This window comes from Triturus cristatus, chromosome 3_2 (genome assembly GCF_964204655.1).
Source record: "Triturus cristatus chromosome 3_2, aTriCri1.1, whole genome shotgun sequence".
Taxonomy (NCBI): Eukaryota; Metazoa; Chordata; class Amphibia; order Caudata; family Salamandridae; genus Triturus; species Triturus cristatus.
The window spans coordinates 946,331,421-946,359,136 of NC_140584.1; the positions used below are offsets into that span (position 1 = coordinate 946,331,421).

At 44.8% G+C, this 27,716-nt stretch overlaps 1 protein-coding gene across 1 annotated transcript; it reads right to left on the minus strand.

Annotated features, from left to right (window-relative positions):
* Nucleotides 1–14,341: 14,341 nt before the first annotated feature.
* LOC146858851 (lysophosphatidic acid receptor 3-like) lies at nt 14,342–15,322 on the minus strand. Its single transcript, XM_085647129.1, has one exon. It carries the CDS (start codon nt 15,320–15,322, stop codon nt 14,342–14,344), a length of 981 nt encoding a protein of 326 aa, XP_085503255.1.
* Nucleotides 15,323–27,716: the final 12,394 nt, after the last annotated feature.

Below are 27,716 nucleotides of genomic sequence, written 5' to 3' on the forward strand. Positions count from 1 at the left end.
GTTAGAGACAAAAAAAGCAGCGCTAACCGCGGTTAACGCTGCTTTTTTACGTCTGCTAATTTTCAGACTTAGCCATGATATCCTATGGAAGGAGGATATCATGGCTAAGTTTGCCTGTCCCTATCAACAAGGTAACGTGTGATTATCGCTGGGTTTCCAGAGATAATCTCACGTTAGCCTGTTAGCGTGTAGATTTTTATCGCTATTGAGATAAGCGTTGCTAATAGCACGCTATCTCAGCGATAAAAATTCACGCTAGCCGGCGATAATTATCCTCACGCTAAGAGCGCTGAGCGATAATTATCGCCGGTTGTTGTTGATATGCCCCTGAGTGCCTTGTTCTGTATCCAATCAATAAGTCATGCCGGGGGAGGTGTGGGAGGGGGAAGGGAGGGAGGAGGGACTGTAGCATGATATAGGTTTTAGGTTTTGAATGCTCGTTTTCTTTCTTACGATATAGAGCTTCCGATTGTATTTCCATTTATTGATATTGCCACATTATACCTTGCTAAGGAAATCTGATGGTGAAACTTGGGGGTGGAACGCCACAAGGTTTCTCAGTGACCGTGGGTAATTCCGTTTGTAAACCATCAGTTAAAAGATAGATATGATTGTACGAAGATGATTGTATATTCGGAAATGTTTACGTGAGTGGAGGCTCCTGATTGAATTGTTTCTGAGCAATATAAGTTGTTAATCAATAAATATATTTTACAAAAAAAAAACAGTCGATGGACTATGACGCACAGAACATTTATTGGATACAACGCTTGAATGGACTATGGTGACGTACGGTAACTATGACGCGTGGTGACGTTGATTTTGCCAACTTATTGTATACAACGCTTGAATGGACTATGGTGACGGACACTAACTATGACGTATGGTGACGTTGCTTTTCAGAACTATGACGTAATTGTCCTTGTCAGACATTTATTGCATGAACATAAACAAGCTCCGGTGCTAAGCAGTCGGGGTGCTTCATTCAGACACCAACCCAGGAGACAGTCCTGGTACAGCAGTTTTCTCCCCTGATTGTATCCTTGGACAATACTGCCATCTAGTGGACGGCTAGTGAAATATTTTATTTTTGTCAATAATTATCGATACCGTTTTCAGTTCACATTTGTCTTGTCCCACGTAGAAATAAAACAAGACAAGCCCGGCTACCTGCCGTCCTAAATTTCTAGACATCTCCTCCTTTGCTCAAGACTATCCCAGTACTCTTCCTCACCTGTCATTATGCTCCTTCCCTCAAAACAGACTCAATGCACCTGTTTTCCTGGCAGGCAGCAGCTTCTAGGCTCCTGTTCCTGAACTTGGCAAAGGGGAGCAAGCAATCCGTGGTTTCTGTTCCACTATATACCAATTCAGCAGACACAGTTTGTGTAAGACACTAGTCCAGTTCTGTGCCCGGCCTCATTCCGCTCCTGGTGTTTGTGCATTCCTTTAAGACAAGTCAAGTCAGTCATTTATCTCTGATGCCAGAACGAAGGTGGGGAAGAAGAGCGGGGGGCTTCCTCCAGGGGATTCCAAAAGAAGACACAAAAGAGTGACAGGCTTCCCCACTTAACGACCTCTCAACTTGTGGGTAATACTTCTCTAGTAAAGAAAGGCGGAGGAAGGGGTTTCACTGCACTACAGAGGGACTCTCTACCTCATATCCTCCACATCCTAGACTCTGAGCACCCACAACAAAGCCCCTCAAGAATGCTTTAGAGGAACCCTGCAATCCACATTACTAGATGGGAGGCAACTCGCTCTGGCACGTGATAGGTTAAAAGGCTTTCCGCTACCATCTGAGCGCACATCACGGTTGCATAACAACGCACATCTTTAAGATTACACCAGGCAACAGCTGACTGACTTTGACGCATCATTTGGTTTAAAGACCACATCAGACAAGATTACCTTAGTGGCCCCCATATGCAAAACTACCAGCCTCGGTGCGTTGGGAAGGGGTGCCAGAACTAATGTGAAAAAGGCTCCGTCAACTTGGAATGCTTCTAAGTCAGTAATACATGCCAGCCACAGGTGCAGTGCCCCTGGCACAAAAGTAAGAATGTTAGTAATAAGTCTCCCCACATGATTTATCCCTCAAAAATCAACTTTATAAATATATATTTTCTAAATTCAGCCATTTTTCTCCTAATATCAGCCTATGAATTCGAAAAAGGCACACATTTTCATCCTGGAATGCATAGTGTTGTCATCTATATATTAATTCAACCACGTAAAATGTTCCAGTTTAGTAGGCTTGGCTGCACACAGGAGAGCTACTTACAGGTGACTGGAGAGCTACCAGAAGCTCCAGAGCTACTCATTGAAGAAGCCTGTGACACCACTGGCGTTGTTTTGGGTGTAACGAGTGTATCAGGGGCGTAACACAGGCCCCCGCAGCCTCTGCAGTGCGGGGGGGGGCAAGCTCCAGGGGGCCCCCTCAGCACCACACTCTGGCCGGAGAGCTCCTGATGGAGCTCGGAGGGGGCCCCTCCACGTACCTTGCCGGGAGGCCCCCTCCAGTTTCGTTAAGCCAGTGCAGTGTATATGCAATGAATGAGTGCTGCAGTACCACTCACGAACCATACAGGTCTCCATTGAATGAATTGCAGTTGGTTGACTGTATGGCGACTCTCAGCATCTAGAAGTCAGTACAATAGGAGCCAGAAAAAACAAGGCTGCATTGTGACTGGCAATTAACAGGTGTGCTACAGAGCAATCATTAGCAGCTTCCGTGACCTCATTAACAGTTCTATTTTCTCTATCTTTATGAAGCCTTTTGGCCATTCAACGGGCCTGGATTTTCTTAACCTCAACCCTACAAAAATGTAGATTATTCTTGATCGAACCCTGCTGGTCAGCCAGCGTAGGTCTTGGTCGTACCTCCATTACAACTCTCAGGAACCAGATATGACATTCCAGTGGAATCCTGCCTCGAGCCCAAGATCACACCCTGCTCACTGCAATAAAGTACCCAAGCGTATCATACCCAGGGCCACTGAAAATATGCGATTTTGCGGCCGCAGCAATATTTTCATAGCTTTGGTTTTGCCTCATTTGCTACATAACCCAACATCTGCCATATAATCTGCAGATTTAAACAACAACAAAAAAATCTTTCTAGCTCACATGACGTATTGCCGTGCAGTGGACGGCCCCTTGCACAGGTTGACTGTTCACCTGTTTGTAACTTATTACTTTATTTGTGTGTTAAACTGTTATTAATGAGGTACAACTAACGGCTAAACAGTGGTAAAAGGCTTAAAAATGACAAAATAAAAACAAACACAAAATGTGCCACATAATTTAGCTTTTTTGCCGCATAATTTACTCAAGCCTACCGCATAATTTGACCCTCCCTTGCAGCATAATTCCAGTGGCCCAGTGGTCGAAGTGGGCGGGATCGGCAGGGCACGGCGTGCCCCTACTTCTCTAATGTCTTAGATTCCGTTCCCCTACTCTCTCATCTTAAACATGCCTCCCGGATGGCAGAAATCACCAAGGCCAATAGTTAAGGCTCGGCTTTTGGGGTCGGGCATAACGGGCAGAGAAGGAAAAGGACTCTGGGGCATATTATCAAAGAACAGCGTTAAATAGTGTTGAGCGGGCTTAGCGAGGATTTGCCTAACGCCGGCTATCGCTGGATCAGATCGCCGAGATATCGCGTAATTTACAACGCTTATCTCCATGGCGATGTGAAATCCGGCGATGGCCTGCGAAATGCAGGATTATCGCTGGGAATACAGCGATAATCCTGCAGCAATAGAGGAATACTTGATAATAGGGAGATGTGGATTTAGCCACTCAATCCACCTCCCATCTAAAATATATGTTAGTCAGGAAAAAAGCAGACGTACAATAACGGCGATAACCGTTGTTAGCGCGTCTTTAAATATCGCTAATGGTGTCCTGGGCCGTATTGTAAATACGGCGAAGCACAGTTAGCGATAATTTCCCATCTGTTTTCCCAGGGAATGCCTACTTTGCATCTCATTAGAGAAGCAAAGCGAGGCGTTCACAAAACGGGAGCAGAATCAAGGAAACACGCACCAGCGTGTCCTTGTAAATAATGCGATAATATTATCGCCTCTTTTCGTCCGAAAATGGACGCTAAAGCGGCGATAATATCATCGCCGCACCTTGATGATATGCCCCTCTGTCTGTTCCTTCATGCCCAGAGAAGACAAGGACAGTGTCCAGTTCTCCTGCCGCTGGCAGCTGCCCCCTCCCTTTGTCCCCCTCTTTTCTTTCTTTCTTTTTGTCTCGCTCCTCCTCATTTACTGAAAAACAAGACTTCAAGAAACGGGTATTACCCTCTCTTTCCTCCTTTCGTTTATTTGCTCCCCTGTGAAATGGATCCAAAAGAGAAAAACACTTTTGCTGGAAACGTTGTCTTTTTCTGAAATTTTTCAATTTCTAAGTGCAGCCTCGTGGTGGAGAGAAATAAAACATTCTAAATATGAAAAATAAATAACTAACTAACTAAAGCAAGACTGAGTGGTTGCAAGGTGGTCAGCTTGATTTATTCACACCTAAACACTTTAGCGTCACTTTACAGTGTTTGCCAGTGAAGCGCTACTTTTGTTTCTTTGAACATTGTTTTCCTTGGGTGGGAAAGTGCACCTTTCCAGGAGGTACTGAAATACCTGCTTGATGGGTGAATTGGAAAACAAAATGTGTACAGCGGCTGTGTGTTCACAAATGTGGTCTTTTTAAACCATACTGCTTACGTTTTGCAAGGATATAAGCAATAGGCATTGAAACAGGTCACTTCTGGGCCCTGTAGTCATGGCCTTAATTTTTCAGGCAAAAACACTCACTAATTTCTGAATAATGAGTGCAAAAGGAAAAAGGTAACCATGCTGTTCCTGCTTACATTTCACATGCTTTACTTGATCTTGCATTCCCTATGAGTGTTTGCTTTTTCTAGGATGTTGTTAATTTTTTTTTTAGGCAGCATATTTCTCTTGTCTAGTGCGTAATTTGAATTGAGTCACATCCAGGTGTTTATGGTGAGTCAGTGCAGTGCAAGTTTCTCTCAGTGGGGCAGTATGGTGTTCAGTGGTGGAGAGGATGTGGCACCATGGTCAGAGCTGCTGAATTTGGAACTGGGGAACCAGGTTCAGCCTTCATGACCAGTCCACCAGACCACTCCCCTTGAGGGAGCACATTCCTATGCTAGACCTTAGAAGGCCCCGCAAGATCTTAAAAACAGTGGTGTCTTAGCATCAGCAGGTGGACCCTAGCAGTGGCAAGTGGGGGTTAACCTTGAAGGCCTGTCCACCACAATCCATTAAGTTCACCTCCAGTCTTGCAGGCAGGCCTATGAAGCAGCACACCATAGAGGGACAGTGACTCTGTCACTGAGGTCACAGGACCCTTGAGCAGGGTGGCTCTAGGGCAGTGCGACCGCACCAGGCTCTGACTTCAGGTGGGGGGTTGTATTTGTAAGTATAATATGGTTTTAAAAGCACTTGCTGCCTCCTTCCTGGCCTACAACAATTTTCGGCAAGAATAAAAATATCATGATAACTCCAGTGATTAATGTTCTCAGTAGAGAGAGATGGCGTTTTGTCTAGTGGAAGTTTTCACTCATGGAAAGGAAGTGCAGAGGGTTATTGTGCTGCTAAGAACATGTACTATGCAGATCACAAAGTGTACATAATGTAAATAGGTCAGTGGGCTACTGCTTTTGTCAGAGGGACCCTATTGTTACTTGCAGTTAATAAGTTAAAATCCTAACATAGATCAGTGAGCTATTAACTGTCATGTAAGAGATGCGAGCAAACTGCAAAGTATAAATTAGAGCGTAATGGTTTTTCCCCACTCTTTGATTATCCTAATGTTGCAAAAAAGGGTTCATTTGGGTAGAAGTTAAGTCTGATTATTAAAGAGAACCCCCAACCATGGTATTACGTTTTAAATTCTGAGTTTGTGTTGCTCCAGACCAATCACTAATAAGCTGTAACCGGTTAGTGAAATGGGAAACAAATACTAAAAATTGGAAAATGTTGCTCTTTCTGCCACACCTCTGACTCCGCCCACTGACCCAATCCATGGGTTATTCAGTCCTCTGATTCTCCGCCCACAGTTCCCCAACTTTATTTTCCCCACTTCGACCACTGCAGTGGCCCTGATCATACCTCTGTTGTGACGCTTCCTTGAGCATCATTCCGGGGCCTGTACTCAGCACTTGCCTCAGATTCACATACTTCTAGGTACATACAAACATAGTATGCATACATATCTAATGTGAGTAAACAGACGTGGAAATCAGCAATCATCTGTGGCTTCAGTAAAGCCATCGATGATGTCTAGTTGCATTTGTTAATCGGATGTTTTATAGCGCACGTTCACCAATTACTTGTCCTCGTAGCATACCTTCAACAGACGTTACCTAAAGAAATACTTCGATGGATGGATGTGTGTTGGGTGGATGGGTAAATGGATGGATGGGTGGGCGGGTGGATGGGTGGGTGGATGAATGGATGAATAGATAGATGGATGGGTGTGTGAATGTGTGGATGGATGGATGAGTGGGCTTGGATGGATGGATGGATGGATGGATGGATGGATGGATGGATGGATGGATGGATGGATGGATGGATGGATGGATGGATGGATGGATGGATGGATGGATGGGTCGATGAATGGATGGATGGATGGATGGGTCGATGAATGGATGGATGGATGGATGGATGGATGGATGGATGGACTATCTCTCACAGACAGCTTACGATTTGTAAAGATACATTTTTATTTACAGATTTGTTTCTAATTCTCTAAAATGACAGTTGGACACTGGGGTAAATATCCCGAGTGGAAAATCTGCAGTCGAAAGGCTAGGGTTACTGTGATATTGTACATTAATACTTTTCTCTTTTTTCTTTATTGTAAGACATTTTCCATGTGACAAAATCCCTTCCACATAAACTCCTTTAAAAGGGGGCATGTCTGTGACACATTTCCACGTGCGCCTAATTCAAATGAGAGTAAGATTAGAAGTAAAGAAGGCATTTCAAATGTTTGTGGGCACACACAGACACACACACGTGCGCGCGCACACACAACATCATAGGTGTTTATCACCATGACCACAAAACTTCCACAGAGAGCACTTGTTGGCCCACCCAAACAATGTATGACTGTAAAAAATCCAGCAATTTGGAGGAATTTCTGCAGTAGTAAATTCCATCTGCTCCCCATCCATTAAGAGCTATACAAATTAAACTACAATAAAGTACAGTGTGGGACCAAGAAAGAAATACAGTAGTACTTGACCGTCTGCGCACCATGATAGTTGATTGATGGTCTCAGATGCATCAATCACTTATCTTTGGCAAGGCTGCAAAAAGGTTTGAGACTGGGCACCATAGGCCATGGGCACCATGATATTCATACTATAGGCTGAATGATATTGAGGAATGAAAGTAACAATACTTTAAAAAAAAATCATTCTGTATCCTGTGTTCTGCGCCACACTGCACCATATTTGCAAAGATACACATCTAGGCAAATGCATCACTTTGTAAACCCCTGCCCTACCTTATACTTGCAACAGGTATAATGTATGCAGGGTGGGCATTGTGACACAGGAAAGCCACGTAGCAGTGACGCAGTGAAATCTATGAGATTTCACTGCAACACTTCTCTGGCGTTACTACGTCAAATCATAACGCCTGCTTGAAGCAGGCATAAGGAGTGACACAGGGCTTCTCACGTAGGGCGTGCCCTATGTGAAAAGACACACAGCTGGAGTTGCGTCACACTCCAACGATGTGCCAATTTTGTGCCTACAGATACTTCAGGAATCCGGACGTATCTGTAAATCCTTGCGACATGAAGCGCCATACAGTAAATACGGTGCATCCATGGTGTCAAAAGGTTGGAGCTATGAAAACTGTTGCATCGCTGTTTTCACCCAGCCATGCAACGCTTTCCATAAATAAGGCCTTAAGTTCTCTCCTGTTTGAGAAGTGGCATCAGAGTGTTTAATGCCTAATGTTAGGCTCAGGATCTCGCCCCTTATTTGTTGACTTCTGTTGCTGGGGGATAAGGGAGCAGGTTTGGGGAAAGTGGGCCTAGAAGGCACTCTGATCATCTTGGAGTTTAACCAGGGCCACTGGAATTGTGTAACTCTGTGGACACCGCGTTTTCCGCATAATTGTAGATTTGCCGCATTTGCCGCACAATCCACCATCTGCTGTATACTCTACAGATTTTATCTACAAAAAAAAGTGTTTCTAGCTCAAATGGATCAAAAGTTACTAAAACTGTGGCTACATGTGTTCTCGCTCAGTGGAAGGCCTTTTGCAAAAGTTGATTATCTTTCAGTTGCTTTTTGCTGCATTTGGTTGTTAAAAAGGTACTAAGGAGGTGAAACGTTTGCCCAGACATTGGTAACATGAGTAAAACTGCAAAAATAATGGCGTAATACTATCACAAAGTTTGTCACGTGAAGCCGCATAATTTGCCTTTTTTTGACTCATAAATTTGCCAACCCTCAGCATAATTTAGTTCCCCCTGCAGCTTAATTTCAAGTGGCCCTGAGTATAACACCAACAAACACATGGCAAAACAGCTGAGTAGGTTAACTACTTGCTGCAGAGATCTGCATGTTAGCTGGTCACAAATTGAAATATTTACACAGTTTACTCAGCCTTTTATCTTTCCAAGTTAAAAAGGAGTGCCTTTGTGTTGGGTAATATTGATCAATTATCTAAGCCCCGAGGCACAATTTAATTAGCGATGTATGTTTAGTAAGTGGGAGTATAGAGCTCAAACGGAGCCGCAGAACAACACAGCACAGTATAACAGGTGCCTGAGTACATTTGGGTGGTAAATCATATAGAGCTAACAAATGGACTCTAGAACCAGGTGGTTTGGGGTGTCTCGCGATATGATTTTATTCTTACAGGTGAAGCATGACACGCTTCACATCTAGTCGCCGTAGATATGTCTCGCTGGCCTAAATCGTGACAAACAACCCAAAAAAACTGAAGCGCAAGGGCTCAATGTGAACTTGTTTTTATTGCAGGTTCGAAGATAAATGATGGCTATTCGTCTTTTTTTCACGATTTCCAGAAAATAAGACCGGAGCTGTATTGTACGGGAAAAAAAACAAAGAAGAATTTCAGAAAGACGTGATGGAAAAAAGTAAGCCTCTTGGCACCATATATTTGTTTATGTGTGGCGCGCTATTAGCCACCTGTTTGCACTGCTTAAAAACAAATGAAATTCGTGAATTATAAACCAATTACCTGTGTTGACACGGTTGTTTTATTGCCTTGCTAAGCAAACAGTGCCACACGGAGCTTTGCGCGCACGCGGACAGCGCGGCTACATCCGGGCATCTCGTCCTCCTCCTCTGCCACACGGAGCTTTGCGCGCACGCGGACAGCTCGGCTACATTCGGGCATCTCGTCGTCCACCTCCCTTGCCCTGAGACCTCCGTGTGAAACGCCAGGAGGAAACAGACGGGGATCGGCGCGGAAACTCCGAGTCACACAAGCTATTCCCCAAAACGTGTGCACCCTGTTATTTGCCTTGCCCTGGATTGCCCGAAGCCCTGCTAACAGTAGTAATAGGAATTACTCCAGGCCTCAGATAGTGGGGTCGTAGTGCTGACAAATGTGTTTTCTCGGGTGGCTTAAAGATTTAAGCAAATAAATCCACGCCCACAAATAACCTATGAAAGAAGTAGCGCCCTGTGTGATAAATTGGAACAAACTGATTTGTAGTCATATCCCACACATGAGAGTGGAGGCTCAGCAAAATGATATTACTCAGCTTGCCTCATGCTTTGGTTTGCTGCAATTGCGTAGTTTCCGGCAAAGCCTATCTGCTCGATTGCAACATGCAACAACAATGGTGCAATTGATTTGCACGCACAAGGTCCACAGCTGTACGGGTGACGTTAATTTACAGACAAGTATTAGATCGGAACATTCATGTCTACGTATTCACATGGGAGCAGATGTGCAACTTCTAGGAACACATGAAAAGTTTGTTTCCAGAAGTACTCCTGAAAAGTAAGCAGTTGCACATTGGCAGGTGTACTTTGGTTACCAGCCAGAACCAACGTTTGCATATTCAAAAGGGGTCCTGCCCTCCTTTGAAAGGGCCATTGGCATGTGTAGGCCATGTTAGAAATATCTTTGTGAGTGAGGCCCTTTGGATATCTCTGGAGCAGGGCCTGTATTTTCCCTTTGAAAGTAGCACAGCAGCACCAGCACGTGAATTTCAGCAGGTTCAAACACTGACAAACACCGAGGGAAGGCAATATGCAATGTAGGAAACCTATCAGTCCCAGGCAGCAGATGGGCTCCTGAACCCTGCTGCCCGTGCATCCTTTCAGGAGAAACCCTGAAGTTCATACTGGATCAGTCCCTTTTAGCAACAGCTCAAATCGAATTTCCACCCAGGCTACTTTAGGATTTGTTCTTTTGGCTCCAGATTACCCATGATTCCTGTTTTCAAGGTCTAATTAACCGTAATCATTGTTGAGTTTTATTCATTGACATCAAATGCTAGCATGTGTCATATCGGTGGTTTGCCTCCATCCCTCCCATCTTTGGGCAGAAAGGGGGTGTCTGTGATTCTGCCAGTGCTTAATTTGTAAAATAATCTGTGCCGGTGCCCAAATAGCTGCTCAGAACCGAAGCCCGCGGCTGGTGCAATTAATTGTTGGCACACAGAATAGCAAGGCTGCATAGTCCTGAATCCACCTCAGGCCCCTGTTACCCTCTGCCAGACACCCTGATTTCTCCCTTTGTGCTTGTTTTTCCACCCTTTTCTTCCTCCTTCCTTCCCGTTTAAGTGTTTTTCTTTCTGCTGCTCTCAGAAAATGTAATATGAGGGAAAAAAAGTGCCGGTCCCCAAACATGTGTGGATGACCACCAACGGCAAGCAGTGGCTAAAATTCAGCCCTGTGATCAGCATTCCTGAAGAGTCAAAGTTCTGAAACAACAGGGTTCAGTCTAATTATAGTGCCTTAAAGCCACTATAAGATAATGTGGGTGCTGTGGCATAGCCCAGGGGCTGAAATATATGTTTGTTTCTAAAAAGAATGACATTGCAGGCCAGCAGAACCATAGAGATTTAGGGTCTGATACCCCACAAAAGTGGGGTGGGGGGAGCCGCAAAGAAGTCAGTGTTTTTCGCACAATAACTGCTTTGCGAATATTTGCGGATATTGGGCCTTATTTATAAAAAGTGTTGCTTCGCTGAGGTGAAACAGCAATGCAACACTTTTCAGTGTGCCATCCTTACAACTCCATGGATGCGCCGTATTTCCTGTACGGCGCTCCATGTCACAAGGATATACAGAAAGATCAGGAATTCTGACTTGTTTGTTGTCACAAAAAAGGCGCATTGCTGTAGTGTGACTGGAAACAGACGCAACTCCAGCTATGTGTCATTTCCCATGGGGCAAGCCCCGTGTGAAACGGCCTGCATAACCCCTTATGCCTGCTTCAAACAGGCAGAAGGATTTTATTGCAACGACGCTGTAGATGTGGTGCTGTCAAATCTCATAGATTTCACAGTACCAAGTCTACTAGGCTTTTCTGTGTCAGAATGCCTACCCTGCATACATTATACCTGTCGCAGGTGTGATGTAGGGCAGGGGTTTACAATGAGATGCACCTGGCTAGATGTGTCACTTTGTAAATATGGTGCAGTATGGCGCAATTTGTACGCCGCCGCAGCGCCACAAAAAAGTGATGCAACAGCGGTGTAAGGGTCTCAGAAATGAGGCCCGTTCATATTTATGAGGCAGGAGTCCTACTGTGACTCACTGCGAAAGGCTGTGAATTAAGGAATTAAGGCTCACAATGGAGAGTTGACCTCCCTCACTGCATTCACTGAGAGATATTTACATTAAAGCAGCCGTGTCCTGTAAAGGGACAGACACTGATTTCAAAAAACAAAAGTGGGCATTCGGTGAATGGCATTGTAGGAGCATGCAGCAGCTCCCTATACAGCAGTCTGCTCCTCCAGTACCAGCACCTGCCATTCAGAAGTTTCCAGTACCGGCAACCGCCATTCAGAAGATTTTCAGTACCAACAACCACCGTTCAGAAGTTTCCAGTACCAACAACCACCGTTCAGAAGTTCCCAGTACCAGCAACCACCATTCAGAAGTTTCCAGTATCAGCAACCACTATTCAGAGGTTTCTGATACCAACAACCACCATTCAGAAGTTCCCAGTACAGCAACCACCATTCCGAAGTTTCCATTACCAGTAACCACCATTCCTAAGTTCCCAGTACCAGCAACCACCATTCAGAAGTTTCCAGTACTAGCAACCACCATTCAGAAGATTTTCAGTACCAACAACCACCGTTCAGAAGTTTCCAGTACCAACAACCACCATTCAGAAGTTCCCGGTACCAGCAACCACCATTCAGAAGTTTTCAGTATCAGCAACCACTATTCAGAGGTTTCTGATACCAACAACCACCATTCAGAAGTTCCCAGTACAGCAACAACCATTCCGAAGTTTCCAGTGCCGACAACTACCATTCCGATGTTTCCATTACCAGTAACCACCATTCCTAAGTTCCCAGTACCAGCAACCACCATTCAGAAGTTTCCGGTAACAACAACTACCATTCAGAAGTTTCCGGTACCAACAGCCACCATTCAGAGGTTTCCGGTACCAGCAACTACCATTCAGAAGTTTCCAGTATCAGCAACCACAATTCAGAAGTTTCCCAGTACCAACAACCACCATTCAGAATTTTTCAGTACCAGCAACCACCATTCAGAAGTTTCCAGTACCAGCAACCACAATTCAGAAGTTCCCAGTCCCAGCAACCACCATTCAGAAGATTTCAGTACCAACAACCACCATTCAGAAGTTTCCAGTACCAACAACCACCATACAGAAGTTCCCACTACCAACAACCACCATTCAGAAGTTCCCGATACCAGCAACCACCATTCAGAAGTTTCCAGTACCAGCAACCACCATTTAGAAGTTTCCAGTATCAGCAACCACTATTCAGAGGTTTCCGGTGCCAACAACCACCATTCAGAAGTTCCCAGTCCCAACAACCACCATTCAGAAGTTCCCAGTCCCAGCAACCACCATTCAGAAGTTCCCAGTCCCAGCAACCACCATTCAGAAGTTCCCAGTCCCAGCAACCACCATTCAGAAGATTTTCAGTGCTAACAACCACCGTTCAGAAGCTTCCAGTACCAACAACCACCATTCACAATATGGAAACTCCCCTCAGGGACAGCTTCCACTTTGTGAATGACTCACCACCACCCCCTTTCAGGAGTTGGTAACAGAACAATGGTTTGTGCCAGCAACTGCTTTTAAATAAATTGATACGATACACAGTGAATCACAGAGTAAATGAGAACGCCCCTCAAAACTCCCCTTTTGTTTAAACGCAAAGTGCACTTTGCAAGTCAAAAAGAGATTTCTGAATCGCAATGTGCCTTTTATACATTACAGTCTGAATTTTTGCACTCAACAAATGCAGTAGTTTTGCAAATCACAGGCTTGCCAGCACAAACATTCCTGGTTCATCAGGTCCCTGCAGAGAGCAGGTTGTGTGGATATGTAACTTCCTTTTTATAGCGCTCTCTACAGAATTGGTAGATTGTAAGTGCTGCAGTATTGACATAAATGCCACAGCTCGTGGCACACGGAGGGGACATGATAATGTGGAATGAATCATTAAAAACGAACATCATGTTATTGTAGATATCAAGTCTGGGTGCATGCAGTGGTCTAGTGGCTTAGCGAACTAATGCACCCACTCCAAGAGCCTGTGTTCAGTCTCATAGTCAAGGTTCTGAGTTTTGTGGATCCACTCAGCCTTCCATCCTTCCGAGGTCAGTAAAATGAGTACCCGTAAGTTGGGTAACAATAAATATGTCTCAACAGGTGATTGGGTACTTTACAAATACAAATTAAGTAAATTCAGCACTTACTTTTGTAATAAAGGACAGTGTCTTATTACATCTACTGATGCTGAGATCTAAGTGCTGCCTAAATACTGTGGGCTGGGATCTTACATTCAGCATTTTCATCCTACCAAGCACAATAAAAACACAATGAGTTAGTCGGGCAATAGTAACATTTGTTATTTACAAAGTAACGAGTTTCTAAGACAGTAACCACAGACGTGTATAAAAAGGAACGTTTCTAATTTTCAGCACTTAGAGCATGTGGTGAGGAGGTAAGGTTGGTGAGTACAAGTACCGTCTCTTTTGCTAAGCACCAGTGTGATCTGCGACAGAGCACTTTCTCTCCACAGACGTGTTTCTCCACTAATTATTGGCAGCACTTAAATGTCATATTTGTTCATTAATCTACTCCCATTAAGCATTCTCTACCGTCTGCACTTCTATGCGATGACTCGACTGGCACTTCAAGAACATGAGATTGTTCCCCAAAGTTTTGAACTTAAGTGTGTAGATTACCGGGTTGCCCAAAGAGTTGAGGACGATCATCATGGCGCTGAGATTCCGGAAGACGAAGACGCTGGCCTGGAGGTCCTCTGGGCAGGAGGTGTGGGACGCATCCCACATGACCCCTCCGAAGAACGGGGCGTAGGAGACCATGGTTAGAACCCAGATGAAGGCACAGGTCTTCACCACCTGGATCTCAGCTGCCTTGTATGTGGCCAACACCTGCCCAGAGTCCCCCAGGACAAACTTGTGCTTCCTCAGTATGACAATGATGCCAATGTAGGAAAAGAGAGGCAGGAAGAGGACAACGGCAAAATTAGGAACAGTGAGGGAAATCAAGTAGTCAATGCAAAAAGGGCCGTACAAAGTGGACGCGCTCCCCCTTTTCTCTTTCTTCAGGCAGTTCCAGCCCATGAGAGGCAGGGATCCAAAGAAGATGGAGACCGCCCAGTTGGCTACGGCAGCACACAGGACCTGCTTCTTGGAGATCCGGCACTGCAGACGCAGGCTCCCCACCACCGCCAAGTAGCGCTCGATGGCGATGCTCACCAGGTTGTAGATGGCGGACAAGATGGACATGCCATATAAGGAGTACGCGTTGAGGAGCTCCTTGGAGCCAAAAATGGTGTGTTCTGGGTCTTTGATGAAGAGAAGCGAGATCCAGAACCCCGAGGAGCTCACCAGCAGGTCAGAGAGAGCCAGGTTACAGAAAAGGATGAAGATGGGGCGGTGCAGGTTCCGGGAAGACACAATGGTGATGATGACAGACCCATTGAAGGTCATCGCCACAAGGTTGCTGATCATCTGGGGGATGCCCAACGCCAGCACCACATGGGGGTTGTTCCAGATGTTCATTGCGCTGTCGTTACATTTCACATAGCTCTCCATCATCGCGATAGAACCCTCAGTCCTCAAGGGGACAGAGCTCTGCCTTATCCATAGTAGGAGCGAAAATCCCCAGGGACACAGCTCTTGCCTGTGCAGGCGATTGATCTTATAACATAGAAGCGGTTAGCGCTCCGTGTCAGCCTAAAAACGGATTAAACTTTAACTATTGGAGAAGCATGCTCCTTTATCAGAGCAGGCAAATAGCAAAGAGGCCTCCGGTTGCCAACATGAATGCTACTGGTAAACAGATATAATAAAACATGGGGCTTTATTTACATCAGAGGTCATCCTTATCTCTGGTGTAGATTGCAATATCTACAGAGCACACAAAAGACAAGCACATATTACAGTGTATCAGTTTCTGCATCACAGACCTCTATCTCAATGAGCAAGCAATAATACGGAGGAAAAATCATATATATATATATATGTGTCTGTGTGTGTTGTATATATATATGAATGTATATATATATATATACATATATATATATAAATATGTGTGTGAGAATATATATAACTAAATATGTATATATGTGTGTGTGTGTGTGTGTGTGAGTATATACATATTGGCTAAGCCTGCTTTTTTCTTTTCCAAGGGATTGGATTACTCCGTGACCGCCCCAACCAGAAACAGCAAGGACCTGCTGCCATTGGCAGACCGTGACTTCACGCAGTGGCGCGTTCACTGCAACAGCGTCCTACAGTCATGCTGGGATCTGGATTTGAGGCAGGGCGTGTGGGAACTCAGGAAAGCTCCATGACAATAATGATACCGGAATTTTTAATTTACACACAACCAACTTTTGGCAGGAATACCAGCGCTCACTACGAGAACAAGTGGGACCTGTAGGAGATATTTACCCAGCTGTGATGCCTGCTGGGTACTGTAGTCTAAGATTCAGTGCTGCAGTGATACTCACCAATGAACTGGGGTCGGCTGGGCTCCCACCAATGGGTGAACCGCAGTATATTCAAAAGCGGGTTAGGGCTGATTTTCGGCAGTTGATGGCATTTGAGAAAGGCAATTGTGCCAAAACGCGTCATGTCGCAGTCTTATTAAATGGACTTGCTGATGTCCCCGCTGTGTCCCTCCAGTTACTTCCTAATGAGGTGATCCTGTTCGTGATGTATTTATATATATATGTGGACTACACTTACCAGCATGCATCTGCTCGGCAAGGAGTGTGCGTGAGGGGCCAGCACACCTTCCATTGGAGGAGGAGCGCGATGACATCAAAATGGGAGCGGTCTAATTCACAGATGCATCTTGTTTGATCCCCTGAGAGAGCGCGGAGTTCATGGAACCGGCACTGAAGAGAGCCATTGGAGGCTTGAAACGCGTCTGCCTGAGCGTTTTCAGGGACTAATAGCATCACGCGCCTTTTCAATCAATAAAGCCACTTGCCAGTAACCCCGGAGTTGTGTCGTGCCTTTCCTTTCCTGGGAGCAGGCGTTGGTTTCATATACAATTATATATATATATATATGCAGAAACGTCCATCAAAAGAAAGACCAAAAGACACAGCGGGGTACTGATTGGCAACCATTTATTCACCGTGGCAGGCATTATGCATTTCGGCGTAAGCCTTCCTCAGATGCCTGATTCCACTGGGTATTTCTCGCTCCCTTCTTTGTAAGTGTCACGGCATTCCCTTTGGTTGGAATGTAACGTGCTCCGTCAGTTACTGCTTGCAGCTGTGGTCTGTAGCTGAAGGACTTCAAATCCCAGCTGCCATCGCTCTGGTAAGTGTCCATTGCAGAGCTGCAAAATGCTGCTGTGAGCGCTGGTGTGCCTGGCAAAGGAGAGAGGGGGCTAGTATATGCCGAGCAAATCCCATATACAAGGTGTTTATGGCCCCCTTGAGTCCCCAACGCCACAACCAACAGAACAGAAACCAAACTGGGCCGTGACGTGCAGGTACAATGATTGAATTAAATTGAATTGAAGGTGCATTTATAAAGCACATGGCTACCCTAGAGCATCCCAGCGCTGCAGCAACTCCCAGACCAAGTGGACAAAAATTACTGGAACAAAAAAGTTTTCAAGCGTCTGCGAAACAGAATGTAATTGGATTCAGATCGAATAGTCAATGGTAGGCCATTCCAAAGCTTTGCAGCATTGTAACCAAAACACCGTCCTCCACTACGCATTTGTTTAACAATTGGTACTAAGGCCAGGTGTTTATTTTCTGATCTCAAAGATCTAGTTGGGCAATAAAACTGAATAAGAGATCGGACAACTGGGGGTCCCTTGTTAGAAAGTGCCTTGTGAGCAATGCAAAGAGGGTTTGGCAGAGATCCACCTGGCAGAATTGGTAAGAAGTCGTGCTGCGCAGTTTTGAATAACTTGAAGTCTGTTAATGGCGACCACAGGGGCTCCCAGATATAAAACATTCGCGTAGTCCAGGCGTGATAAAATGAGCGCCTGGACCACTGTTTTCCTAACTATAGGGGGGAGAAAATGAAGAATCTTCCTCAACATTCTGAGCACTCCAAAGCAGCTAGCGGCTACCTTATTCGCTTGCTTCTTAAAGTTCAACTCATGGTCAATCCAAACTCCCAAGCTCTTAATTTGTGTTTTAGGAATCGGAGGGAGGCCGAGACAGTTAGGCCAGCAGGGGGCTATTGACGATGGGGGACAATTTCCAAGAAACATAAGTTCCGTCTTGTCCCCATTACGTTTTAGATAAGAAGCATCCATCCATTTTGATACTTCTTGCAAACACAGCATAAGATTAGGAGCAGACTTATTTTCTTGGCTAAGTGATACCACTAATTGGGTATCATCTGCATACGTAACAATTTGAATTCAATGGGGAATTACCAGTTCGGCAAGGGGACTCATGTACACATTGAATAGGGTGGGGCTCAGGGACGAGCCCTGAGGCACCCCACAGCCAAGAAGTAATGGTTCAGAAGCGATACTCCCAAGGAAGACCACAAATGAGCGGTCCTCGAGGTAGGAGTGTAGCCATTTTAAAGCCAAACCAGTGACACCAAGGCTCTCAATTCTTAGAATTAAAAGTTGATGGATCACGGTATCGAAGGCTGCGCTGAGATCCAGTAGAATTGATGCAGCGCAGCATCCATTATCCGTGATCCTTCTTAAACTTTCCGTCACAACTAACAGAGCTGTTTCCGTACTTTGTTGGGCTCTAAAGCCCGTCTGAGTTGGATGGAAGCAGTTGTTAGTTTCCAAGAAGGACGAGATCGTAGTATTAACATACTTCTCTGCCAGTTTGCCAGTACCTGGCAGTAGTGAGATAGGGCGATAATTCGACAGTATCTCAGGGTCCAAATTGGGTTTTTTCAATAAGGCTCTGACCATAGCTTGTTTCCATAGGAGGGGAACAGAGCCTGATTCTAGGGAGATATTAATAACTTCAAGAACGGTTGGAGCAATGGTTTCAAAAACTCGGTTTAAAATCGAAGGGGGGGGCAACATCTGATGGAGCTCCAGATTTAACCTGGTTAAAAATGTTTTGAAGAATAGTTAACTTTATGATCCTGCGCCCCCGTAGAATGACGGACTGCTAGTCGCAGCGGCCGCTGGCTTGGCCAAGTCCTGGGGTGGGCCTGTGAAATCCAATACCTCGGAACACAGAAAGAACAATTTGCCAATATTTCCAAAGGCCGCTTGTGTGACAGGACTTCTGTAAACGCGCCACTGGCCAGCACATGAATAAATGCAGAAACGTCCATCAGAAGAAAGACCAGAAGACACAGCGGGGTACTGATTGGCAACCATTTATTCACCGTGGCAGGCATTATGCATTTTGACGTAAGCCTTCCTCAGATGCCTGATTCCACTGGGTATTTCTCGCTCCCTTCTTTGTAAGTGCCACGGCATTCCCATTGGTTGGAATGTAACATGCTCCGTCAGTTACTGCTTGCAGCTGTGGTCCGTTGCTGAAGGACTTCAAATCCCAGCTGCTATCACTCTGGTAAGTGTCCATTGCAGAGCTGCAAAATGCTGCTGTGAGCGCTGGTGTGCCCGGCAAAGAGGGGAGGGGACTAGTATATGCCGAGTAAATCCCATATTCAAGGTGTTTATTGCCGCCTTGAGTCCCGTGTCATGCCGCAGTCTTATTAAATGGACTTGCTGATGTCCCTGCTGTGTCCCTCCGGTTACTTCCTAATGAGGTGATCCTGTTCGTGATGTTTTGCGTACTGGCCAGTGGTGCGCTGGGGGGACCTGCCCTACAAGTGTCCAGAGACATATTGGCAAAGCGTGCTTTTTTCTTTTCAAAGGGATTGGATTACTCCGTGACCGCCCCAACCAGAAACAGCAAGGACCTGCTGCCATTGGCAGACCGTGACTTCACGGAGGGGCGCATTCACTGCAACGGCATCCTACGGTCATGCTGGGATCTGGATTTGAGGCAGGGCGTATGGGGACTCAGGAAAGCTCCATGAAAATAATGATACCGGAATTTTTAATTTACACACAACCAACTTTTGGCAGGAATACCAGCGCTCACTACGAGAACAAGTGGGACCTGTAGGAGATATTTACACAGCTGTGATGCCTGCTGGGTACTGTAGTCTAAGATTCAGTGCTGCAGTGATACTCACCAATGAACTGGGGTCGACTGGGCTCCCACCAATGGGAGAACCGCAGTATATTCAAAAGCAGGTTAGGGCTGATTTCCGGCAGTTGATGGCATTTGAGAAAGACAATTGTGCAGAAACGCGTCATGCAGCAGTCTTATTAAATGGACTTGCTGATGTCCCCGCTGTGTCCCTCCAGTTACGTCCTAATGAGGTGATCCTGTTTGTGATTTATATATATATATGATATTTGATGTGATCAAGACTGCCGTTGGGGAGTCGAAACGCGTCCGGCTGGGCACTTACTTATTACAGAATATGCACTTGCACATTTAAATCTGCAACAATAAAAAATAAATTTTCTCCACGTTGTGGTCCGTACCTGCTTTGGATCAAGATAAGGATCGTTCCAGGATTCTGGCTACCACATATACATATATATATAAATTCAAAATAACCATAGGTTTCAGGGACGTTATAGTTAGTTGGACATTTCACTCGTACAAAACCAGAGAAATTCGGCTGTTATAGTTAGTTGAGCTAACTATAACTCGCGCCCCCGCAATGCAATGCTGATGACGTCACATATTACATCCCTCATGACATGGTCAGTGACATCACTGATGACATCACTGATGACATCCCAAATAAAATCACTGATGATATCATCCAGTGACTGTGTGTTTCTGTAAAGTTTAAATATGTTTTATATATATATATATAGATATATATATATATATATATATATAGATATATATATACATATATATATATATATATATATATATATATATATATATATATATATATATATATATATATATATATATATATATATCTCACCCAATGTGCCTTGCGCATAGGAGGTCACTCGACATTGCTTCTCTGTAGAATGCAGCATGCCGTCTTGTTTCCTTTAAAATTGTATTCAATGCCGACGCGTTTCAGGATATCAAATCCCTTCTTCATGGGCAGCAAACAAGCAACTGAAACTCTCGTGGTAATAGTGTTTCCTTTTTAATTACTTCATTGGTCTCCCCTTCTAGTCAAAATGTAAAAAAATTTTTTGCCTTGCCACTGAATCTAGAGGGTCGGGGTATTCCTATCCTGCCACCTTTTCCTTTTCTTCTGCATTTGTTTTTGGGACTCGGCGAAACCCAAGTCCCAGGATGGCTGCCAACACTTCCAGGTTAAAGTGTTGGCAGCCAATCAGAGCTCTGCAGATCTCTGCATGAGCTAGTCATTATTCGTGAAGGCTGCACGACCACCAATATACATATTTGGATTTCCCTGAAATTACTGAATAGATTTACACCAGATAACTGAAAACATGACCTGTGAAACAAAAACTATCTTTCTGCCAAATTCTGTGTAATTCCCTTCCATCGGTTGGTGCTGTAGTCGTTTTCAAATCTCCTATGGGAGTCAACATGGGAAATAGACTGAAGATTCGTCAAACTGCACTAAAGTTATAGGCAAGTCAAAAAAACGTATTTTCTGTGGAAATTGGGGACCCACCATACATTCATTGGGGGTTGCAAGGGGAGCCAGTCAGCTCCCATCATGCAGCTAGACCTGCACTGCTTATGACCAGAGGGAGCAGCTACTAATGCTGCTCTCTCTCGACTGGAGCAATATTTTGATCTGTTTGCCTGTTAGCATCTGTGCGGGCAGGGAAACAGATCAAAAGTCTGTTCCCAGCCGGCTGGAGCATTTTTAAAGCTCTCACCAGTTTGAAGCAGACTTTGTTTTTGCTCCCTCTTGGCGGTAGATTAAAAAATACTCCTGCCCAACGGGAGCAAACACAGGTTTCCCTGTCCATGCCTGCGTGGGCAGGAAAACCATTATGTTCCAGGGGTGGGCTTCGTAGGACATAGCATTTGAGCTGACCTTGGGAGATGGGATCCATTAATGGCTCAGTGAGGGGGGCTGCATGGCCCGCCTACCTATTTACAGGTATTTGATCCCCGGGAGTGGGCTCCCCGTGGCCTTTAGAGGCTTGGGGAGAGAAGCCATGCTATCTCTTTCACCATTTTGAATAATTTTGGCTTGGGGGATGGGCTCACCGGTGCCTTTAGGCTCAGGGAGGGGGGCAGTGCACCCCCCCCCCTTTCCATTTTGAAAATGTTCGGTCCCGGGGTGGGCTCCCCGGGGCCTCTGATGGCTCGGGGAGGGGTATCCATGGCCTCTTCCCCATATTCAATGTTTTCAGTTCGGGGTGGTCTCCCTGTGGTCTCTGAAGCTCAGGGAGGGTGAAGCACCACCCCCTTCCCAAATACAATGTATTTGGTCCAGGGGTGGCTCACCGGGGCATATGATGCCTCTGCGAGGGGGCCACGTTTCCTCCCTCCCATATATATAAATTCCAGCCCCGGTGGCGGGATCCCCGGGGTCTGTAAAGCCTAGGGTAAGGGGGCCACACCCACCCCCCCATTATTAAAACAAGGGAGCCCCAGCCATCATTTGGTTTTTTACAATTCTGCAGCAGTCTTGCGGCATAGCAACAATTTTTGCTGATTTTTGTTTTTCATTTTTGGCCCGGGTAGTGGGGTCCCTCTGGGAACCCCCATTGGGCCTAGGGGATCCAGGTAGCCCTACCCATCCCTTATATATATATTTTTTATAAACATGTTCAGGACAGAGGATTAAGTCCATGAGTCTTGTAATGGTTGCCAGCAACATTTTTCTCATGTTGCTGGCAGCCAATCGGAGAGGTCACTCCAACAATAGAAAGATGGCTCAAGGGAAATAAAGCTCTCCCTGGGCCAATCAGAAAGCTCTGTTTTTAAGTAGGTGCTCCCGCAAGAGTCTTTCAAGACTCTTGTGGCCCCAACCATCCAGATATAATTTTTTTTAACTTTCATTCTCAAAAACTACTTAACAGATGTAAGCCAAATCACAGTAAGGACAATCTGCGAACCAAGGTCTAGCTTTCCTGACAAATTTGGTGTAATTACGTTCAGCAGTGTTCTCGTTCGTTCTCTCTCTCCCTTCCTCCCTCCCACTTCTCTCCTGGCTCACCATATATCCCGATGAGAACTCACCGGTACGGCCCGCGAAGCGTTTGTAGTTATACATAGAAGTGCTTTTTTTCCAGAACGAAAAATTGAAACATAATCTCATCCCGGCCAGTGCCTTTCATGACACTTTTCGACCGCTCCAGTGCGGTTTTGATCACAAAACCCAAGTGCAGGGATGATTAATGATTAATGCCATATTCATGGACATGAACAACAGACTACCAATTAACTGCCATAGCTTAATACCTTACAAAATGTATGTTAATACAAAAGATAATATTTAATGGTTAAACATGTCTGATACAGTTTATAAAATTAAATAATATGTCTCTGTACGGAACTCTATAGTACAACATGCTGACACCTAAATATTGCTAATCAGAGCATGTCAGCAAATCCACAGATCAATCTAATTGGTTGATGTGAAATCCCTTTGCATTGCTATAAAGTGCAAGTGCTTAAAGTATTGCAAAGTGCTCTAAAGTGCTAAACAATGAAAGTGCTGAAGTGATAAAAATTCATAGTGTTTAAAAGTTGTCATCTGTGATGCCTTTCCGACATCATCCTAAAACCTCATATATCATTATAAGGTGACAATGCACACAGATCAGTGTATATCTTAATAGATGTTTGACTATACCATGAGCCATGAGTTGCCAATGTTGTAAACAACGCCAACATTTCTTATTTATTGCACGATCCCAATTATATAAAGTGCAAAAAATGTGTATATCGACTCATTCATATAAATTGGACATATGAACATCTCACATAATATATCTCTAGATTGGTTTAAAAGAGATATTAGAATTGCAAATTCTCACTAAAAATGTGAGGATGAACTGATATTGCTTATTCATGAATGAACTACTTTGGATCAAACGTTAGCTTAAAGGAAGTTGTGTAATTCCTCACTCATATTTAAGCCATTTGGCATCTTAGTATCTAACTCCAAAATGAACTGTGATTCCAATTGTCTTAACAATTTTTCTCTGTTACCCCCTCGTCTTCATATGGGAACTGACCCTACCACAAAGTATTTCACCTCATTGAGATTGTTGTGATGTGCTAATTTGAAACGACGGGCCACTGGGTAATTGGGATCTGAATTTACCACAGCCCTCAAGTGTTTCAGAATCCTATTAAATACCTGGAGTTTAGTACTCCCCATGTATTTAATCCCACACAGACATTCCAATACATAGACTGAGTGGTCTGTTCTGCATGTATAATGACCTTTTATCTTCACAGGTGTCAAACTGGTCGCAGTCATGTATTCAGTGGTATTAACTCGGAATTTACAGGCTTGGCATGACCTTCACTTGAAAAACCCTGTCTTAGTTGACAACCAGGTAAAAGCTGGAATATATTCCGGACTGCTCTTGACTAGTGAATCTCTCATCGAGGGTGCCCGTCTGAATGTTAAAGACGGTTTTTGAGGTACAATTTGATTCAATGTGATGTCTGTAAGTATAAATAGTAGTGATGATTTGTCATATTTGTTTTTCCTGCCTACTGTATGTAGTGATCATTCTGACTTCATGTGGTGTTTCCTCACCCTGCCTGATAGGAGATATGATGTGCTTGATCCGGTCTTTAACTGTCAAACAGGCCTCTCTAGTGTGTGCATGTGGTTTGGTAAGGGCTTTGTGTATACCACTGTTTTTGTAGCCCCTGGCAATGAAACGCTGTACTACTTCATGTTGTCATTGCTCCAGATCTCTATCAGAGCTACAAATTTGGCGTATTCTAAACAGTTCCCCATATGGGGCACTGCAAATTAAATGCTTAGGGTGTGCACTTCTAGCATGGAGTAGGGAATTCCCTGCCGTTTTTTCTGTGGAGTATGGAATGTACCACTCCACTGTCCGTATATACTTGTACATCCAAAAATTCTACACTTTGGTTACTGATATATGCCGTGAATTTTACATTTAGTTCATTGTTGTTAATTAGGGTGACACATGTTTCTGCTTGCTCTCTAGTGCCCTTCCACACTACACACACATCATCAATGAATCGCCATCAATGTCTAACATGAGTATTCCACATATTTTTGTGTTGCACCTTGAGGACATGCTCCTCCCACCAGCCCACATGATGACATGCGTAGCTAGGGGAGAAGCATGCCCCCCAAAGCCACACCCTGCAATTGTTCATATACTTCCCTGTTGATATATATATATATGCCGGAGGCATCGAAACGCGTCAGGGACATTGTCTACCAGGTTGCAAATGCTGTCCTTTGTGAAATAAAAGTTCGGATGAACTGTTCTTTGTGGAGTGCGTCTTCAAAGCTCGGGGGTCTTTGGAAAGGATGTTTTACACGGCAGCTCCGGCCGTGGGAGATCGCACCGCCGCCTACATTAGTTGAAGGTCTGTGTGGCTGCAAAACGGCGTTGCAGCCTCCATTCAGCACGAGGAACGAAGAAATTACAGGCAGATTTGCGAACCTGGGGCCCACTGGAGGGCAGAAAATCTTAAATTGGAAGAACAATTATTGTTGGAATGACGGACCCCACCAAAGGGGAGTAATTGGGACTGCTGCTACCAGCATGCCATTCACTGGAGAGGGCATTCTGGGTGAAAATAAGCAGCAGTCCGTTTCTGGATTTCCAAGTTACCCACCCTATGATTAAGATGCCGGAGGCATCGAAACGCGTCAGGGACATTGTCTACCAGGTTGCAAATGCTGTCCTTTGTGAAATAAAAGTTCGGATGAACTGTTCTTTGTGGAGTGCGTCTTCAAAGCTCGGGGGTCTTTGGAAAGGATGTTTTACACGGCAGCTCCGGCCGTGGGAGATCGCACCGCCGCCTACATTAGTTGAAGGTCTGTGTGGCTGCAAAACGGCGTTGCAGCCTCCATTCAGCACGAGGAACGAAGAAATTACAGGCAGATTTGCGAACCTGGGGCCCACTGGAGGGCAGAAAATCTTAAATTGGAAGAACAATTATTGTTGGAATGACGGACCCCACCGAAGGGGAGTAATTGGGACTGCTGCTACCAGCATGCCATTCACTGGAGAGGGCATTCTGGGTGAAAATAAGCAGCAGTCCGTTTCTGGATTTCCAAGTTACCCACCCTATAATTAAGATGCCGGAGGCATCGAAACGCGTCAGGGACATTGTCTACCAGGTTGCAAATGCTGTCCTTTGTGAAACAAAAGTTCGGATGAACTGTTCTTTGTGGAGTGCGTCTTCAAAGCTCGGGGGTCTTTGGAAAGGATATATATATATATATTCACTGAAAAAACCATAGGTTTCACACATGTTATAGTTAGCGGAAATTTTACTGATAAAAAACCAATGAAATTCCCCCGTTATAGTTAGTGCAGGCAACTATAACTCACGCGACCGCAATCCTCTGCTGATGCTAATACTGTATTTAGACACTTATTTGCCCATGTCTTCTTCCATACATTTTTAGCTATACATAAATTACAAATATTATTTTTTCATAAAGACACATATGTCATCAGCAGAAGATTGCGGTCGCGTGAGTTATAGTTGCCTGCACTAACTATAACGGGGGAATTTCATTGGTTTTTTATCAGTAAAATTTCCGCTAACTATAACATGTGTGAAACCTATGGTTTTTTCAGTGAATTTGCAAGGTTTTTTAAATGCTAATTCCTAACTATAACGTGTGTGAAACCTATGGTTTTTTCAGTGAATTTGTACGGTTTTTTAAATGCTAAGTTACTTTACGCCATTCGTGGCGTGCGCGCCCACTTAACGCAGTTCGTTCCGTGCGCGCACGGTGCGCTTCGCGCACCGTGCGCGCACAGTGAGCACGCGGTGCGCTTTGCGCACCGCGCGCCCACTTTACGCAGTTAGTGCCGTGCACGCACGGTGGGCACGCGGTGCGATGACAAAGCAAGAAAGCACGTCAACAAATCTGTTTCTGCTTTCCTCCGTGACTATGGTATGGGTGCCATTTACCACAACAACTTGCGTTATGACATGCAAGACATTTATAGAGGAGATGGTGTGCACTTCAATGATGAAGGGAACAGAGTCTTCCTCTTGAACCTTAGACTCTGCATTGGTACTTACTTGTAGGTACCACTAAAAAATCATTTCATAAACACAACGGCTCTTTTTAGAGCCCCCTAATATCTAAACACTTAAATCTGATTTTCATTTTTTTTTTTTTTTTTTTTCTACCGTACGCTTACCGTAAGCTTACCGTACGCGTACCCCGTGATTTTTTTTAAAATCAATAAATGTTTTTTTGGTACTTTTCTGTCCTTCTTTGACCCCCTTACAAATGTTAGGGGGTCTGTAACTCTCCTCATTGCCCCCTTTCCTTGTTTTCACTCTTTTTTTTCAGAGTGAAATACACAAAATGGCGGCCGCCGCTTCCTGGTTTCGGCCGATTCGAATGTTTACTAAGATCTAAGAGCCAATCAGAATCGCGCTCGCGCACGCCACCGTACGCTTACCGTAAGCGTACGGTAAGCGTACCGTAAGCGGGCTCAGATATATATATTGATTTAAAGGCTATTTTCTCAGAATCTACTGAACAGATTTACACCAAACCTACAAAAGGCACTTCCTTGACCTAGGGACTACCTCTCTGCCAAATTTTGAGTAATTCTGTTCAGCCGTTCGGGCTGTAGCTCGTTCTAAAGGTCCTATGGAAAAATGCATGGGAAAAACGCGTTTTGGGACCCCCCTTTTATCTCAGCCCCCGCTTGACGGATCCCCCCGAGACTTTCAGGGTAGGAGCGGAGCGTAGCGCCCCACCTATTTTGAGAAATTCGCGAGGATTCGTCGACCGGCGCCAAAGTTATTCAAAATAGAATGTTGAGGTTTTCCTATGG